The 17,643-nt window shown below is 41.7% G+C and overlaps 2 protein-coding genes across 2 annotated transcripts; one reads left to right on the top strand and one right to left on the bottom strand.

Moving 5' to 3' along the window:
- Nucleotides 1-1,282: 1,282 nt before the first annotated feature.
- Nucleotides 1,283-7,026, bottom strand: LOC106543855 (uncharacterized). The gene is made up of 9 exons (XM_087716321.1): nucleotides 6,906-7,026; nucleotides 6,731-6,786; nucleotides 5,857-6,016; nucleotides 5,525-5,614; nucleotides 4,110-4,189; nucleotides 3,351-3,459; nucleotides 2,532-2,627; nucleotides 2,068-2,178; nucleotides 1,283-1,345 (listed from the first exon to the last, which is right to left on the bottom strand). Coding segments are annotated over exons 2-9 (711 nt in total). The 5' UTR covers nucleotides 6,733-6,786; nucleotides 6,906-7,026.
- A 6,214-nt stretch (nucleotides 7,027-13,240) lies between these two features.
- GADD45G (growth arrest and DNA damage inducible gamma) lies at nucleotides 13,241-15,590 on the top strand. Its single transcript, XM_087715894.1, has 4 exons — nucleotides 13,241-13,501; nucleotides 13,760-13,897; nucleotides 14,087-14,300; nucleotides 14,853-15,590. Exons 1-4 carry the CDS (start codon nucleotides 13,449-13,451, stop codon nucleotides 14,961-14,963), a joined length of 516 nt encoding a protein of 171 aa, XP_087572020.1. The 5' UTR covers nucleotides 13,241-13,448; the 3' UTR covers nucleotides 14,964-15,590.
- The last annotated feature ends 2,053 nt before the right edge of the window (nucleotides 15,591-17,643 follow it).

The following is a 17,643-nucleotide window of genomic DNA, read 5'->3' as shown; positions in this document are numbered from 1 at the left end:
TCAATATGGCAGCTGTGACACTGCAATCAAAGCTTCAGCTGGATTTTATGTGCACAGCTGCTATCTTGACTTTTTTCATCGCTTCCTATGGACATCCTCGGTCCCTAATGTGGATTGGGTGCCAAAGCATTGTACTAATAGTTCCTAATTCTTTTTAGGACTGTGGGGACATGTGGAATTTGGAAAGTGTATTGTAGGCATACCTGCTATGATGATCACAGAAAGTAAAAATAAAAAATATCCTAAATTCATGCATGTAGGCACACAATTTACTTAGAATCGATCAACTTTTTGTAAAAAAAAATTTCTTAAGACAGAAAACCTGGTGAGGCGCAGAGGAACACTCTATAGACACCAAATCTGAGACTTTGGTTATTAAAGGATATAATGAGATATAATTATCTCATTTCAGCTAAGAAAATGGATTAGAGGTGTGTTCAGGGGTGGGTTCCTGCCAGTTCTAACCTCTTCTATAGAAGAAGTTCCAAATCTACTGTGCTGTTTAGAACCGGTTCCAGCTCCCTCCCCCCGCCGGTCCTCACCATGCTTGCTCCGCCTGCTGCTCACTGATTGGCTAGCTCACCAATCGCCCCGCCCGCCTCTAAGAGTTCTATCTAAACCTTAAAGTCTTAAAGCTGTCAAGTTTGAACACCCCTGGGATTTTTTGTCTAAAGGGTTAGGGGTACAAGGGTCTTGCAACTTGACAGCTTTAAGATGTGCACACTTCAATGCCAGAGTTCCTGAGCCAACATGACTGGAGGAGGAATTTTGGGAGTTGAAGTCCACAAGTCTTAAAGCTATCAAGTTTGAACACCCCTGGGGTTTTTTTTCTAAAGGGTTAGGGGTACAAGGGTCTTGTAACTTGACAGCTTTAAGATTTGTGTGCTTCAAATGCCAGAGTTTTTGAGCCAACATTTTGGTTGCTAAGCAAGAGCGTTATTAAGTGAGTTTCACTACATATTACAAGTTGCCCACGCCCACCCAGTCACATGACTGCCAAGCCATTCTCACATCATCACATGGCTGGAAAGCCACTCCCACCCGGTCACATGGCCGGCAAGCCACTCACAAAGCAGGTCACACCTACAGAAGAGGTTCTAAAAATTTTTGAAACCCACCACTGAGTGAGTCCGCTGTGATATGAAAACCAAAAGAAAGCTGGGAGGTAGGACCAAAGAAATTAAGGAGGAAAAAAAAGTGTGTTTGTGTGTGTGTGATACACAGATAGAGTGAGAGTGAGAGAGACACCAAGCACAGGTAGATAAGGAGGAAAGAAAATTTATCATTGTTTGTCTTTATTCGGACAGTGCCAGATTTTCCCCAAATATTCTCTCATTTCATAAGCCTGGAAGAATGAAGAGAAAATATTGAAGAATTAGAAATGTTCAACCAACATTTGAACACTTCTTACTTTCTATCCAATAATAATAAATTTTCTATTTCTATTACTTTTTTGCAGGAGTTGGTTCCTGACAGCATTACCACTGGTTTGGCGGCTGAAAATTTTTGTTGTTCTGTGCATGTACATAACAGAAAATCAAGATGGCGCCGCAAAGGATAGAACTGGTTCAGTCACGTGTCCGGCTGAGTTACTACCTATTCGGCTGAATCGATAGGAACCCATCTCTGCTTTTTTGGTCTGCTAATTAAGGTTTGACTGGAAAAATACTAATTTCACTTGCCTTCTCCAAGTGGCAAGCATCAAAGTCTGTAAAGCAGAGGTGGGTTCCTACTGGTTTGGCCCGGTTCGGCCAAGTAGGTAGTAACTTGGCCTGCCCTGCCCTTGAACCGGTTCTTTTGGAAGCACTGTAGGTGTCGCCATATTGTTTTTTGCATATGTGCAGAAGCATTTCTTTTAGTACTGCGCATGTACACATCAAGTTCACCTGAGTGAACCAGCAGCAGCAGCAGCTGGAAACCCCCCCCCCCTATAAAGCCATCTCTAGGAGCACCCTCCATTGCTGTAGATTTCATAGATTAAATGAAAGCAGTGATGTTTTGAACTCATCTCTAGAATTGTTTCCCATCCTAGATCTTCAGGTTAGTGTACGAAGATGAGGTACTTACATCATAATGAAGACCAAGGTTATGATAAGCTTCCATAAGTAGATAATTGGTGGCCTTGATAGCCTGGACTTTTTCTAGACGATTGTTGGATGTTATGTACTTTGTGAAATGCTGTGGAAGAAGGAAAAAAACCTATTCCAGAATAATTTAATCACATAAATGTCTTTCCGGAGGGGTAGCTGTGACATGAAACCCTGTCAGATAAATTTCCAAAAGAGGTACCCATCCTTCATTGCCCAGCTAAGTTTCAGTGACACATGCCAATCCTGCTCCCTCATAGGTTTCCTGCCTCAGCAGAGGGCTGGACTAGAAGACCTCCAAGGTCCCTTCCAACTCTGTTATTCTGTTCTCTTCTGTTCCTACAGCATATAAAGCTGAAGTGAGGATAAGAAGCTGGTTGGTTCCTCCTTTCCTCTGTCTATTTAGGGGCTATTATTCACCCTCATCTTTTTTTAAATACTTACCCCCAGGATGTTATGGAGATGCTCTATTGTTGGTGCCTCAGCCAACAAGCCCTTAAGCATTGCTGCAAAAGCCATGGAAGCTTGTCTATATAGGGTCTGCAAGAAAATAGAGGAAATCATTGCTGTATTATAGTCTTGCTCTCTAGAAATTGTACATCTGAGTTATGCGGGTGGTTGTTGTTCTTTTGAGTTAGTCTTGACTTCTGGCAATTGGTTAGACAAGTTGTTTGCCATTGCCTTTTTTCTGGGACCAAAAGAGTGTGACTGGCCCAAAGTTATCCAGGTGGCTTTATGCCTAAGGCAGGATTAGAACTCATGGTCTCCCACAGTGGTGGAATGATTTTTTTTTTACTACCGGTTCTGTAGGCGTGGCTTGGTGGACACAGCAGGGGAAGGATACTGCAAAATCCCCATTTCCTCCCCGCTCTGGGGCCAGCCAGAAATGGTATTTGCTGGTTCTCAGAACTACTCAAAATTTCTGCTACCAGTTCTCCAGAATCTGTCAGAACTTGCTGGATTTCACCCCTGGTCTCCCAGAATATTATCTTAAAGCCCTGTGCCAAACCAATTCCCAGGAATATGCTATAGAAAACTATATTGTTTTGCCTCATGAAATCCTATTTTGAAAAACGATTTATACCGTTAAGAATCATGTGGCAACAATAATGGAGTATGTATATTGGCTTCTTCACTTTCCCTGAAAGATGCAAAATTCCCTCCTAGTTCAAGATTAAATATAAATTTGTACTTTTCATCAGACAAGTATCATAGATCCGATAGGTTCACATTCTAATATATTCAATCTCAATAGAAATTTACCTTATCACAGATTTCTAGTTGCCGTTCAGGTCCATTTCCTATGAGACGTCTTAAAACAATATTCAGCAACCGTGTTTCCAGGTCTGGGGTTATGGGTGGCTGGATTTTGCTGGCAGGAGGTGTGAGATTCTCAGTTAACAAGATGCTGACCAGAGCTTGTAACTACATACATATACAGAAAGTCTGCTATTAGGAGGGACTCTGTGCTCCTGATGCTGCCAAAAGCCTAATTATCTGCTCATAAATCCCCTACAAGACCATGGTCCTAGACAGTTCACATTCCTTCTTGTGAGGGAGCAGCTCTGTTGGAGTCAACATTATTCTGTTTACACATAGATATGCAGTATCATATTCTAATATTTTTGCAATACGTGCAACTTTCTGTGCATCATAGAAAAGGGAATAGAAATCTTTATATGAATAAATGAACAGACTTGGTCCATTTTGGTGGGGGGAGGAGGTAAAGATGCTTGAGGCACTTTTTTTAAAACAGATTTTTATAAACAATAAGTTTGAGGATCCAGAATTTATCTTTAAATCCTTTGGAAGAACCAACAATATTCGATTTATTGCCGTCAATTGTTGAATTGTCAGGATTTATAGATACTATGGTACCTCGTCATTGATTTGTTAGCTCTTTTTCCTTTTTGCTTATTTTTCTGAAAAGCAAAGCTTTCTCTCTGTCATCCAGAGAACTATTTTTAATCTTAAACCACATCGCTTTAATATTCTTTATAGACTGTTGAAGATAAAACCCACCTTAAGTTAGCAACTGCATTCATACAATTTATCAGAAGAAAAAGAGCAAGAGAGTGGTTATAATGTTCTTCCAAGGTTTCCTAGGAGAAAATAACAGAGAACAGAAAATTAATTCTGTGCCTATTACAGGCATTGGCCCATGTTCCTACAGCTTCTTGAGGATATTCCAGCAGTTCCAAAATAGAAAGTACTAAAGATAAAGAGTCTACTCTAGATGTTCTTTTCTTTAGGAAGCTGCTAATCTCTTTCCAGACATTCCGCCCCCCACACAGAAAATAATCTGCACTAAAATCTGTTTTCATACCAGTAGACGCAAAAATTAATGGCCCAGTCCTTTTTCCCTTTTTAAAGAAATGATTTTATTAATGATTGTAATTAAAAATGCAAATATAAACTTAAAACATAGAATTAAAAAATAGAAAGAAAAAGGGGGAAGAAATCGAAAAGCAAAGAAAAAGAAAAAATAAAGACTCTCCTCTTTTCACAATAAATACAAACAAATTTGGTAACTTATTACTGTATCTTAAAAATCACTGATGCTCTCTTTTTACTATAACTCACATCTTAACTATAAAGACTGGACTTTACAGCATATATTGTAGATAAAGCGTTTATAGAACATAGATGTGTAAAATGGAAAACAGTTTTATTATTGATACTCATTTCTGTACTAGTTTTTGTAAGCTTTCCTTCTGTAAAAGAAGTCTTCCCCCCATGCATGCACATCCCCACCCATACCAGCCACTGAAGGGAGAGTCAAAAATCAGATCAATTGTCCAAATTTTCATGCTTTTTAATTGGGTTTGGGTCAATCTGGTTATTGGTGATCAAAGAAAGCAAAACCTCTAACATGTAACCTGTAACAGCCCCTATTAGGCTACTGGGATCAATTAAAAATGTTCACCTATATCAGTGACTTTGCATATTGTTGGTATTTTCTGTTCCCTTTCTTCTCCCCCCCCCCAAAGGAAAAGAATAAAATGATGTTTCTGTACAGATCACCAATCTTTCCACGTAAAGTAAGCAGGCATACATTTCTGTGTGCATAAACTTTTATAGTTGATCAAATTTACAAAGTGCTGAGTAAGTGATACTCACAATTCTCATGTCGGTCACATCCCATGGCCACAAGATCATCACTTGTGACCTTCTTTACCGGTTTCCTATAAGCAAAGCCAATAGGGAAGCTGGCAGAAAGTAGCAAATGGCAAAAACATGATTTCCTTGCTTAAAAACCAGTAGTGATTTGCTTAACAATGGCAACAGGAAGTTATCTGACATTGTGCTTTATGACCACAGCAGCAACAGAAATTCTGATCCCAAGTTCTACTGTTACCAGAGGACTACCATTATATGACTGATATCATCATAGCTCTGATACTGTTGGTACAAATGATACAGAAGTATACACTTACCACAATTGTTTCCACTATTTTTCCTTTTTCTGCCAATGGGCCATAGACAGTATTCATGGCATTCAAAAAGTTGATAAATATATCAATGCCCTGGAAGTTACAAAAGTCAGAATGTTAGGGAGAGATATAAATATATAGTAGTGTTGCCATTTGAGCCATGATATCAGACACCTGTTGTGAATTAAGTAAATTATGTCAGTCTAGAGAGGAAGCAGATTATATAACTTGCATCACTTTACAAAGATATCATGACGTGTGATGTTAACGCACTATTTTGCCATTCCCCAGAATAGCCATCCTTTGGAAGATTTTTTTTTTTAAAAAAAATATACCTTTTCTCCATTATTTATTTGAATATCAGGGGAATATGCTGGTGGAATATCTCCCCCGTTGTCCTGTTTGCTGGTGTGTTTTTCTTGATTATTTTTTCCTTCTTTCCGAAGTGGGGAAACCTTTGATGTCATTTTACGAAAGAAGGACCACACTTGTATCCTAGAACAATAGGGTAAAGGGATGAGCAACAGGAATTAATGCACTTTCATCTACAGTAAGGTAAAGGTTCCCCTTGCACATATGTGCTAGTCGTTCCCAGCTCTAGGGGGCGGTGCTCATCTCCGTTTCAAAGCCAAAGAGCCAGTGCTGTCCGAAGATGTCTCTGTAGTCATGTGGCCAGCATGACTCAACACTGAAGGCACACCGAATGCTGTTACCTTCCCACCAAAGGTGGTTCCTATTTTTCTACTTGCATTTTTTACGTGCTTTCGAACTGCTAGGTTGGCAGAAGCTGGGACAAGTAACGGGAGCTCACCCCGTTATACGGTGCTAGGGATTCTAACCGCTGAACTGCCTACCTTTCTGATTGACAAACTCAGCGTCGTAGCCACTGAGCCACCGCGTCCCTCTTCATCTACAGTACATGACAGCAATTTAGTTGTAATTCAATACATCAAGTATGATGGAAAGTTCCTAATGGCTTTTTTGCAGATGCTTCCTTGGGATTTGAGATTGTCACTATCTTTAATTGTATTGGGATGTATCTCCACAGAGAGAACTTTTTCCTTATAACTGGAGGCTGTCAAAAGGAGCAGCCACAGAGGAAAAAATGAATTTGAACAGACAATTGGACCTCCCTGTGACTGCTATTGCTTTTATCTCCTTTTCCACACTGCTCTGGAATATAGAAGCCATTTAAAAAATTGTACTTACATTGTCTATATCTTTCACTGTCTTGTCTTTCCAAACCAACCAATCAACAAACAGACCTAAATAATAAATACTTATACATGATCAACAAGTAGCTGTAAAAAGGTAATGTAATAAATCAAGGGAATAAATTACTCCCTTTATGAAGAAAATAGATAAATAAAAGACGCATACATACATATATAAATTCAAGCATCCTAGCTAATCAATAATGATAAATATGTAACAACATATTGAAAAGAAGTCATTCAAAAGCTCACAGATCCAACTGGCCCAGAAGACTACCAAAGGCCTCTCTGACCTTGGAGATCAGGAGATGATTTCACAATGGAGACCTTATCATAATGGCAGCAGAAGAGAGGTCACAATAGCCTTACCAAGCTGATGCAACTTTAAAGCATTACCCTGTTTAGTCCAAAGGGCTGTTTTTTCTTTCTATTTTTTAAAAAAATCCATGTTTAGGGTGCTGTATGATGACTTTTTGTTATGTCTCCCTCTTTTCTATGATGCACCATCCTCTTGTGACTAGAGACTACTCCAGTGATGGCTAATCTTTTCCGGACTGAGTGCCCAAAGCGCATGCGCATCCAAACCCCCAAAATGCAATGTGTGCGTGCCCCTATATGTATGTGTGTGTGCCCTCCGCATGCCTCCACTGCCGTGCATGCATGCACAATTACCCTGCCCCAACCCCCTGCGCATGCACATCAGAGACCTGAAGACCAGCTGGCTGGTGGGAGGCACGTGTGCATGTGTGGCAGAGCTGAACTGGGGCAATGGCTTGTGTGCCATCAGGGTGCTACGTGCCACCTCTGGCATGTGTGCCATAGGTTTGCCATCATGGGTCTAGTCCATATTGCAATACTCCATTTTATTTGCATTGGGCAGGACTGACTTCAAGTAGGGTGGCCAAAACTGGACACTTCTATAATGAGTTGGAGAAACTAAAACTTGTTCAAAGAAGGTCGCAGAAGATGATCAGAGACCTGCAAACTATGTCCTGTGAAGAAAGTATGAAGAAATTAAGACAGCTTTGCCTTGAGAAGACTGAAAGGAGGTTCCTCAAGTACTTATAACAGTGTTTCTCAACCTTGGCAATTTGAAGATGTCCAGACTTCAACACCCAGAATTCCCCAGCCAGCATTCGCTGGCTGGGGAATTCTGGGAGTTAAAGTCCGGACATCTTCAATTTGCTAAGGTTGAGAAACACTGACTTATAAAGTATCTGAAAGTTTGTTACATAGAAGGCCAACATTTCTTGGAATAATTGGTTTAAATTACAGAAAGGGAGGTTCCACTTCAATTGGAACATTAACGGCAACCAAGTTCAACGCTGGAATCAAGTGTCCAGTGTGGTAGTCTGAATTATGATACTTTCTTTATACTACAATTTGAAATTTTAAGTTTGAACAGAATTAGAAATTAGGCTTTGTCTGTAACTGTAATATTAGGATGAATTTCTATGAATAATTATATTGTTTATTAAGAATTCCATTTATTTATTAAGCACCCCCTTTGGGGATATATTCAAGCACGCATCTGTTGTGTATGTTTTAGGTTGGAAAGGTGCACTGAGTAAGAAATTGGATCTGATGGCCTAAATCTGTGATGACAAACCTATGGCACATATGCCACAAGTGGCACGCAGAGTGATCTCTGTGGCCAAACCAGCCATCAGCCCAGCCCAGCTTCACTGCACATGCATGCGCGCCTCCCTCTGGCCAGCTGGTCTTCAGGTCTCTGCCGTGCATGTATGGAGGGTGGGGCGCATGCGGGGGGACATGTATGTGCATGCATGGGGAGCACACTCACGTGGGAGCTCGCATTGCATTTTAGGGCCTCCCCGGCACCCCATTTTGGCTTCCAGGTTGATGCAGGAGACTTTCCAGGCCCAAAGCAATACCCCCCCCCCATTCCATATATTGGACCTGGAAGGCCTCCTGCAACCATCTGGAAGCCAAAACGGAGCATGAGGGTGCTGCATGAAGAATCTCCATGCCCCTTTTTGGGCCCGGAAAGGTTCCTGCACCAACCTGGAAGGCAAAAATGGGCGAGGGGGGGCACATGTGTGAGGGGCGGAGAATGGGGGGGTCACGTGCACATGAATGGGGGTTGCACACACATGCACGGGGTGGGGTGCATGTGGGGTGGGGTCACACATGCATTGCATTACGGGTGCAGGCACGCGATGTCAAATATGCAAGCTTTCAGCACGTGACAACAAAAAGGTTAGCCATCACTGGCCTAATGCTCTCTTCTGATTCTATAAAAAGGCCCATCCACTGATTAATGGACTCAGAAAGAAATGTGAACTGAACTCATTTTTTCCAGTCGAGGTTCTATTAAAGAAAACCAGCATTCCTTTTGTTTTTAACCCAGATGCTGGTGGGTGTATCATATTTAGCAGAAAGGGAAGATATATGTCCCTGTTGAATATAATTCTCCCAGTGCTCTAAAAAATGCTCGCTAATGGCCCTTTTATAGCCAGAGAAATGCCGACTGAGAAAAAGTAATTTGGTGACCTTTGAAACCTCTTTTGTGTCATTTGTTTTAGGTCAGGCAAAGCATACCGGCTCCAAACAACCTCCCAGCTGCTCAGCCTACCTCTAAATATGCCTTTTAAAGCTCTAGCCTTACTATTTGACTGTTGTGGGTAGAAGAAATCAGATGCAGCACTTCTTTCTTAGATGAATGAGCCAAACATAAAATTCTCTCCAGCTGAACAAATGCCTGAGCTTTGTGTAATATTACATGTTGTGCTACTGATCTTAGTAGTGTGGTACTTTAATTGTTTTTCCAGAAAACCAACTGTTCCATCTTCCAATCTGAGCCCAGTTTAAAAAATACTTACAGGTGATCTGGATTTGTTGTTTTAATTTGTGGCCACTGAATATGCTATGCAATTTATTTGATATTAGTAATATAATAATGGTATTATCATGCAGTGCCTGCATTTGTTTAACACCAGAAACAATATTTTAACAATAAAAAACAAACCAATCAATCTAACAACTTCAATTGTGTGTCAATCAATCCAAAGGTTAAGCCAAACCTAATTTTGTAATTCCCAGAATTCTTCAATCAAATTGTATTAAAGGACAGGTCCTCTGTTTCCATGATTGAGAGAACCTTGATGAGGAACTTCATTGCAGAAGAGCCTGCAGCCTGAGCATAAACATTACAAACCTATGTGAGGTTATGTGTAAAAATCAATATTTCAATAATTTCCCCCTTGTGTGCCTTTCTGGCTTCTTTTTCTTAAATTTGCATGTGATTGGATATATTTCTTGACCCAAGGTATATGGGTGGTCAGTTACTGCAATCTACTGTGATTCTGTCTTGCAATATCTTCTACTACAATAAATTGTATACTTTATTTGATATGATAGCATTTTAAATCTTGTTGTTTCCCTAAAGTCTGTGTCTAGTATTCATTGTGTTCCACTATTTCAATTTTTCCCACCAAGCTTGTTATAGAAAGTATCTCTGTTCTCTTTCGCAACTAAACTTTAAACTAAAATTCTCATCTTGAGTCAAAATATAATTTGTAATGACTAAATTACTCACAACCAAAAGTTGTCCATTTCCAGAAGAATATCCCTGATATAAGAGAATGAGTTCATCATCCAAAGTCCCTTTCTCTGAAACATTCTTACACTTCAAATGATGGCCTTCTCCCTTAAGACCTTTGTTCTCAGCTGTTATCTTGGGAATTGGGTGAAACAACCAGACCCCAAAAGTTCTAATTTGCATATTTCTTTGCTCTAGTTCAGTTACCTTTGTTTCAATGGAACAAACTGGACCTCATTGCCCTAAACACAAATCCATGACTTAATCCACATTGCAATTAATTGAATATCAGCCAGTCCTCTGGGGTTTCTTCATACTACCAGTAATTAGAATTGGTAAAGTCATGCTAATTATTACTGGCAATTTGGATTCCTTCTTTAAATACTCTATGCTCTAAAAGCCACGGTATCATTCTGCGATATTTGGATCCCTAGATTCCTCACATGGTCATTAAACTCACTTTGGCACTACCTGTATATCTTTGGAGGTGGGAGACCAGCATGTTTCTCTCTCTCTTTTGCTGTTAAATATCTGTGGTCCTATTTGCTCTTTAGTACTACAATTGCTCTGATTGGAAGTTTCCACCTGCCTCTATTTCTTCTTAGAAAGAGTGCTAGCTAGTACCAGACAAGACAACTACATAAATTGACTGTATTAACTTGTGACATTTCTTATCTACAGTATGTAATTGAAATACTTTTGGGAGCATATTTTCAATAGAACTTAGTTGTGAATTTGTAAGCCAAATTGCATCCCCATTTTTCCCCCTGGAAGCCATGATTTGTATATCCACAAGGTGGCACAATTCTATTTCACATTGCAAATGTTCTCCTTTCAAAGGAGCCAATACATAGAAACAGCTGCTTTCATGTGCCAGAACAAGAGACTACAAACCCCAGAGGGTAAGGAGAATTTGCAAAAAGAGTTAACAGGGTTTTTTTAATCTGCTGTAAGCAGAATAAAGCCTGCATTTTATCCTCAGGGAGGCTTTATTTCTTCTCTTAGAAACTTGAGTGTTAAGCCAATTATTACAATCAGAAAGATGTGCATCAATCATCCAGCAGGTGGTGATGTTAACCTAAAATTGCTGAAACCAAAGATAAGAAGCAAGGGGGGGGCAACAGCAGGGGAGACCTCAGCATGAATTGGATGTTCAATTATTTAATTCAAAAGACAAATTATTTGTGCTCTTTTCTCTATTTGAAAAAGTTTTTTTTAAATAATCCAATAAACAATTTGACCCCCCCTGCCCCGCCCCATTAATTGCAAAGAATACTCTTCCAGCTTGAAGAGCAATCCATTTCTTCCGTGGAAATTCTACAAGCAGGCCAGGAGGACAGAATAAAACCTTTTGTTCCCCAGTCATCCATTCACTAATATTGGAATATTTAGCCATCCTGACTTCACTTTTCAAGATGGGGTGGGCAACCTGTGGACTTCAACTCCCAGAATTCCTGAGTCAGCACAGCTCACCCTTCTTCATCCAAGAGATGCCTCCTATCTTCCTAGCTGGTGTCTGTTATACCTTGTTGCAATGAATTCTGTAAATGAATCATGGCCCTCACTGAGAACTTCCTTTCCCTTGGATCTGAATCTTCATTTCTCACTCCCAAAGAGGAACTTGGGAGCCCACCCTTTTTGAGAACAGGTGTAGCCCTTTCTGCTTTCTACTTGGTAAGACCGTCCCAGTCAAGCTGAGAGGGCCATAGGCCAAGTGTGCTTAAACGATGTCCTGCAATGTTTGAATGCCTGGCCTAGGGGCAAAGACAAAGGCTGATGAAAGCACGGCTCGGGGCAAAGACAAAGGCCGAATCACGGAGCCTTTGGAGGAGGAGACGGGATCGCGTGCTCCGAAGGCCTCCAAATTCAATTGCACTTTGGAAATGTGTGTGCATGCACACAAGTGGAGACATTCATCAGCAGGAGCAGATTGGGCGACCCGAGAGAGTCATGCAATTGTCCCACTCCCTCCTCGCACCCCTCTCCTCCGCCCTTCAGCGCCAAAGCAAATCTTCAGCCAGTGGCAGGTGGACAGTGCAACTATGAAGAGAAAGCCTCAATTGTCCGCCCTCCAAACTGCCACACGCCAGACCTCCGCTATTGTGTGAGGTCTCCATAGAAATGCAAACGAGCAGCGTGTGCCTTCCACAATCTGCTCACAGCAGCAGCTCATTAGGCATGCCGGACTGGATCCACTCTCATTCTGGTGAACTTTGCAGGAACTTCCCGTCGCCCCCGCTACTCCCCCTCCCCACTGGCCACATTCAGTCTCCATTTGTAGCAAAAGAAAATAATATTAACCCCCGATATCAGATTGCTTCTGCAAAAAAGAAAAAGACCCGCGGACTTTTGAGATCCTTAGAAACCTGACCTCTGGGACAGCTGCAGAAGTGGGGACCCCCACGACGGAGTGCCCACGCCTTGTTCATTTGGCTGGGGTTTGACAACAGAACAAATTGCTTGGTTTGGGAAGGGAACCATTTCTTAACAAGAAAGAAACCCACTCAAGGAAAACTGGTATCGTGTTGTAGCGCGGTCGGCGGAACCTATGCCACAAGTTGCCCATCTAAGACAAGCTCCTTTGAGTCATCCGGCGCTCTTCCCTCCGCCCGCTTCAAAGATGAAGCTATGTCGGCCGCAGTCTGCCTAGTAACATCATAACAAAAGCAGCCGTGGCAGATTCGAGGCACTGAAAATCCCCCGGGCCCCTTCCACGCTATTTACCCGCTCTCCGACCCCCCCGCCCCACTCCACAACCCCCCCTCCTCCCACGTGGCCTCCCGGCACGAGCCGGGTCTACCCGACTTCTCGGCTTAACATAACAATACACGCCGCGCTCAGCCAATCAGAGGAGGCGAGATTCCAGCAGCTGCCGGCACGGTAGCTCCGCCGCCCTTATATAAAGGGCGAGCGCGGCTCCTCGGCATTTAGACGCGATTGGGACTTGATAGGAGGAGGATTACCAAAGACAAACTTCGGCTTCGGGGGTGGATTTTTTTCCCTTCATCTCCCTTTTCTTTATCCTCTTTTGTCGAACCGCTTTCCGGAAGATTATTATCATTATTATTAATTTTCCCTTCGAACTGCGGAGCCAGCCCTTGTGTGGATAACCCTGGTGTTTTATTTATTTTTCCTTGCCTTTTGGACCATTATGACTCTGGAGGAAATTCACGGCCAGGAACCGATTCCTGAAACGAGCGACAGGTAAATGACTAGCCCGTCGGAGCGGCTGCTTTTGAAGGCTTGAGCCCCGGGGAAAGGAAATGGGGGGAGAGAAAAGAGAGGACGAGGCGCTCTTGGACGCTCGGGAAGAGGGGAACCTCGCGCGAAGCTGTTCCTTGAGTTAGGTGGCGAGGCTGAGCCGGAGACCGGCGCGTCCGTTGTTAAGCCCCGGCGCGGATAGACCGCGACTCTCTCCTCCTTCCCGGCACTGATCCCCGCTCTCCCCGTTTCTCTTTGCAGTAGCACCACTAGCAGCGCTAGCGCAAGCGGAACCAGGATGCAGAGCGCCGGCAAGGCTCTCCAGGAGCTGCTCGTTGCTTCTCAGCGCCGTGGCTGCCTTACCGCCGGCGTCTATGAATCTGCCAAGCTGATGAATGTGTGAGTATCTTGCTCGGTCTGCGCGGGTTTGGCTGGCCAAAACAACGGGGCCTGCCTTTAAACTAACCACCTTGGTCCTTTGGGAGAGAGGGCTTTAAGCTCCTTTACACCCCCCCCCAATTCCCTGTGGTTGGAAAGTATCCTCAGATCCCTGCTAATCTGCTTCTCTCCCCCCTCGTTTTTCTGCAGCGATCCAGACATCGTGGCTTTCTGCGTCTTGGCCGCAGATGAGGAAGACGAGGGAGACATTGCCCTCCAGATCCACTTCACCCTCATCCAGGCTTTCTGCTGTGAAAACGACATTGACATTGTGAGAATAAACGACATCCAGAAACTGGCTGCCATCGTGGGTGCCGGAGAGGAAGCTGGGGAGCCCCGAGATCTGCACTGCATTCTCATTACGGTAAGTGGTGCTTTTTTTCTTTCTTTTTTTTTTTGGTATCTGCTTAGAAGAGGGCTGGTCCCTTGAGCTTGCAAAATTTCCCGGTATGTTTGTGACTTTTTAATACTTGACCTTTATGCAGGGATTAGGTCGAGTGTGGGATTTCCCCTGCTTCTCGCTTCCTCCCTCCTCCCAGGGAGTTGCTTCTGTGGTGCTAGTCGTACTTCTCATTATTCTAGCAGAATAGTGACTGCTAGAGCAACTTTTTAAGCCTCATGGAGATATATATATATATTTCTATGACTAGAAACTCAAAGCTATGAATTTCCAACAATAGATTATTCTCAAGGAAACCAATTTTGTGCATTAATTGACAGCCTTGAAATAATAGCATGCGAATACTAAGCAATTTTAAAAAGCACATTGGTTTCCATACAAAAGCATTACAACTGATATTTGGGATATTGTTACTTTTATTACAAGGAAAACATTTTTATATAAAAGTATTTAATGGTTTCTCATTTGACTGCTTTCACTAATAGCTTCTGTATTTTTATTTATTTTTTATTGTAGAATCCCAACGAGGATGCTTGGAAAGATCCAGCCTTGGACAAGTTGAACTTGTTTTGTGAGGAGAGTCGAAATGTGAATGACTGGGTGCCCAATATTGCCCTTCCTGAGTGATGGAGAGGCTGACCATCCAATGCATAGAAGAGGTTCTCACACCTTTTGTTGCATTTCCTCATCCTGGAGTTACACATCTGGGCAACCCAACAAGTGGCTGATTCTGGGGATTAGCCCGTCCAACAGCTTGGATTAAGTCGCTAAGTCAGCACACGGTGGGATCTTATGGAGAAGAGAAGAGGGACGGGGATGGCTGCTTATGCCAACAGGAAGTCCCCATTAAACTGCAGTGATAAGGAAGCTGGCACGTCTGGAGCTGAAAAAAGTATCCCATGTTTTAAGGAGCAGAAGAAAAGAAAAACTCTTGCTGGTTTCCAAGTGAGATGAAATGTTTGTGGTAGCAAAATAGGGGAGAAAGTTGGAAAACTGAATACAGGTGGCATGTGAACAATATGTGGACACTGTAATCAGGAATGACTGATGGGGGTATTTAAAAAGTCCCCCAAAAGACTCTAAGCATAGTACACATTGGTACCATTGTATTGATATAAAAAGTTCAATGAAGACTGATCTGTCAGAGGCCTTTGGACTATATATTCTGCACTGAAGATCAATTTTGCAATAATTTTTAAATTTGATGTTGCTGTCGAAGATCTTATATATTTTGTAATAAATTTTGAAGACTAACTTCTATGTAGTAATGGTCTTACTTATAAGGGGTGGTTGGGAAATGGATTTGCAATCAAAGTTTTATCTATATCTATCTATCTATCTATCTATCTATCTATCTATCTATATCTATCTATCTATATCTATCTATCTATCTAGATCTTTCAATCTATCATCTATTATCTATCTATCATCTAATCTAAGGAAATGCTCATGTAACAGGAGATACTCCAGTACTAGGGGTTAAGGCACAAGTGTCTGCTCTAGTCCTGGGCTGTAAACTTACTGCTTTTTAAAATAGGAGTGCATTTTCTACAGTGTGCAGCTCTACAAAACACTGGTTCAAATGTACTGCTTAGTATATACTATGGAGATAACCGGAGCTCCCTGAAATTTAACATTCTAATAATAATTAAAAATGAATGGGAGTTAGTTATTTTTGTAAGTCAACACAATACCTTGTGTACAGATTAAAATTTTAAGGTTTGGAGCAGCACAGTTTTGTATCATTGGCTGGGAAAGATTTAGGCAGTGAGTGGTTTGGACAAAGGAAATGCCTTCCATTGAAGTGACTTGACCTTTCACCCACTACATTGCAACAGCTGCTTCTCACAACAGCTTGCAGGACTAAAGAGCTGCATGTGTAATGAGTCCTGCTAATGTAGGTCGCCTTTGTTGTGCACTGAGGGCACAGCACATGTTACTGGCCAGCTGAACATTCAAAACACTGAAGGAATAAAACATTACAAAAATGGTTTTGTAGTATCGGATGCCTGACATTGACATGAGCACTGTTCATTCAAAGATAAAAGCATTGGAGCAATGTTTCATACCCATCTTTCTTTCTCTTCAAACACATTTTATCCTGCACAGTTGATTTTCGATAGATACAAGCAGACTTAGGCTGAAGTATTGGATAGAATTGCACTGGAAATATGCAGACAGAGTGCCAAAAACTTGCAACTGCTTCAAGCTGTCTGCTTGTTTGTCCATCTGCCATTTGCTGCAACAAGAGAATCATTTCAGCTTCTCAGTTGCTGGAAGAACATTTTTAAAAAGACAAAATTGATAAAGGTGTGGACATTTGGTTCTTCAAAGACTTGCCATGGTTTGAATTAGATACTACTATATGTCAATTTTAATGAAACAATAAATACACCTTTTCACTATTCTTTAATATATAGATGATCAGTCACATTTTTCATCTTAAAAATTGTGTAGTAGAACTCCAAGGTGTAGTTAGGTGCCTTTGGGGAATGAACATTTTGTGTCTCCTTTCTTCATTCCACTCCAGTGAATGAGCACTGTGAAGCTCACCAGTGTCTGATACTATTTATCCTTACATTTGGACCTGAATAGCTGTTTGCATCTTGGGGAGAAACATCATTTGCAGCCCTGGCATTTAAAACTATTCCTGGCATGATTTTATATATCACATTGCCCATGGTGCCATTGGTATATCCTTTCACAACTATGAAAAACCTTTTAATTGGTGTTGCAGCTGACATAAGGAAAGGGTACTGTACCAGGTAAACAATATATACTCCCAAGTTAATAGAGTACAGTTACCCCTTCACAGGTAATTATGATTCTGTTTGAGTGCATGCACACACATGCACCTGTGTGCCATCAAGTCACTTTTGACTCCTAGTGACTACCTGGACTAATCCCTGCATGGTTTTTGTTTTTTTTGACAAATTCAGAAGCAGTTTGCCATTGCTTCTTTCCAAGGACTGACAGAGTGACTGGCCCAAGGTCACCCAGCTGGCTTTGTGCTTACAGTCTCCCAGTTCCTAGTTTGGTATCTCAACTCCCTTGCCAAACTAGTTCCCTATTATGAGTTAAACTTTTGTATTCTGATTTCTACAATGTGCAAGGGCAACTGGATAATGTATATCAGCAAAAGACTCAGTGAAATGAAATTCCTTTAGTTCTTGATAGTCAAACTGAATCTGTACTACAATTAGTGAACCCTATTTCCTATATACAATATGAACTAATACATTCAAAATGAGATATTCTGAATCATTTCAAGCTCTCTTATTACTAGATGTGGTGGAGCTCAAAACTA

This window comes from Thamnophis sirtalis, unplaced genomic scaffold (genome assembly GCF_051295495.1).
Source record: "Thamnophis sirtalis isolate CommonGarterSnake01/CBP01778 unplaced genomic scaffold, rThaSir2_p1.2 scaffold_5, whole genome shotgun sequence".
Lineage (NCBI taxonomy): Eukaryota > Metazoa > Chordata > Lepidosauria > Squamata > Natricidae > Thamnophis > Thamnophis sirtalis.
Note: the sequence above shows the minus strand (reverse complement) of the source record. Positions and strands in the feature narration are given on the sequence as shown.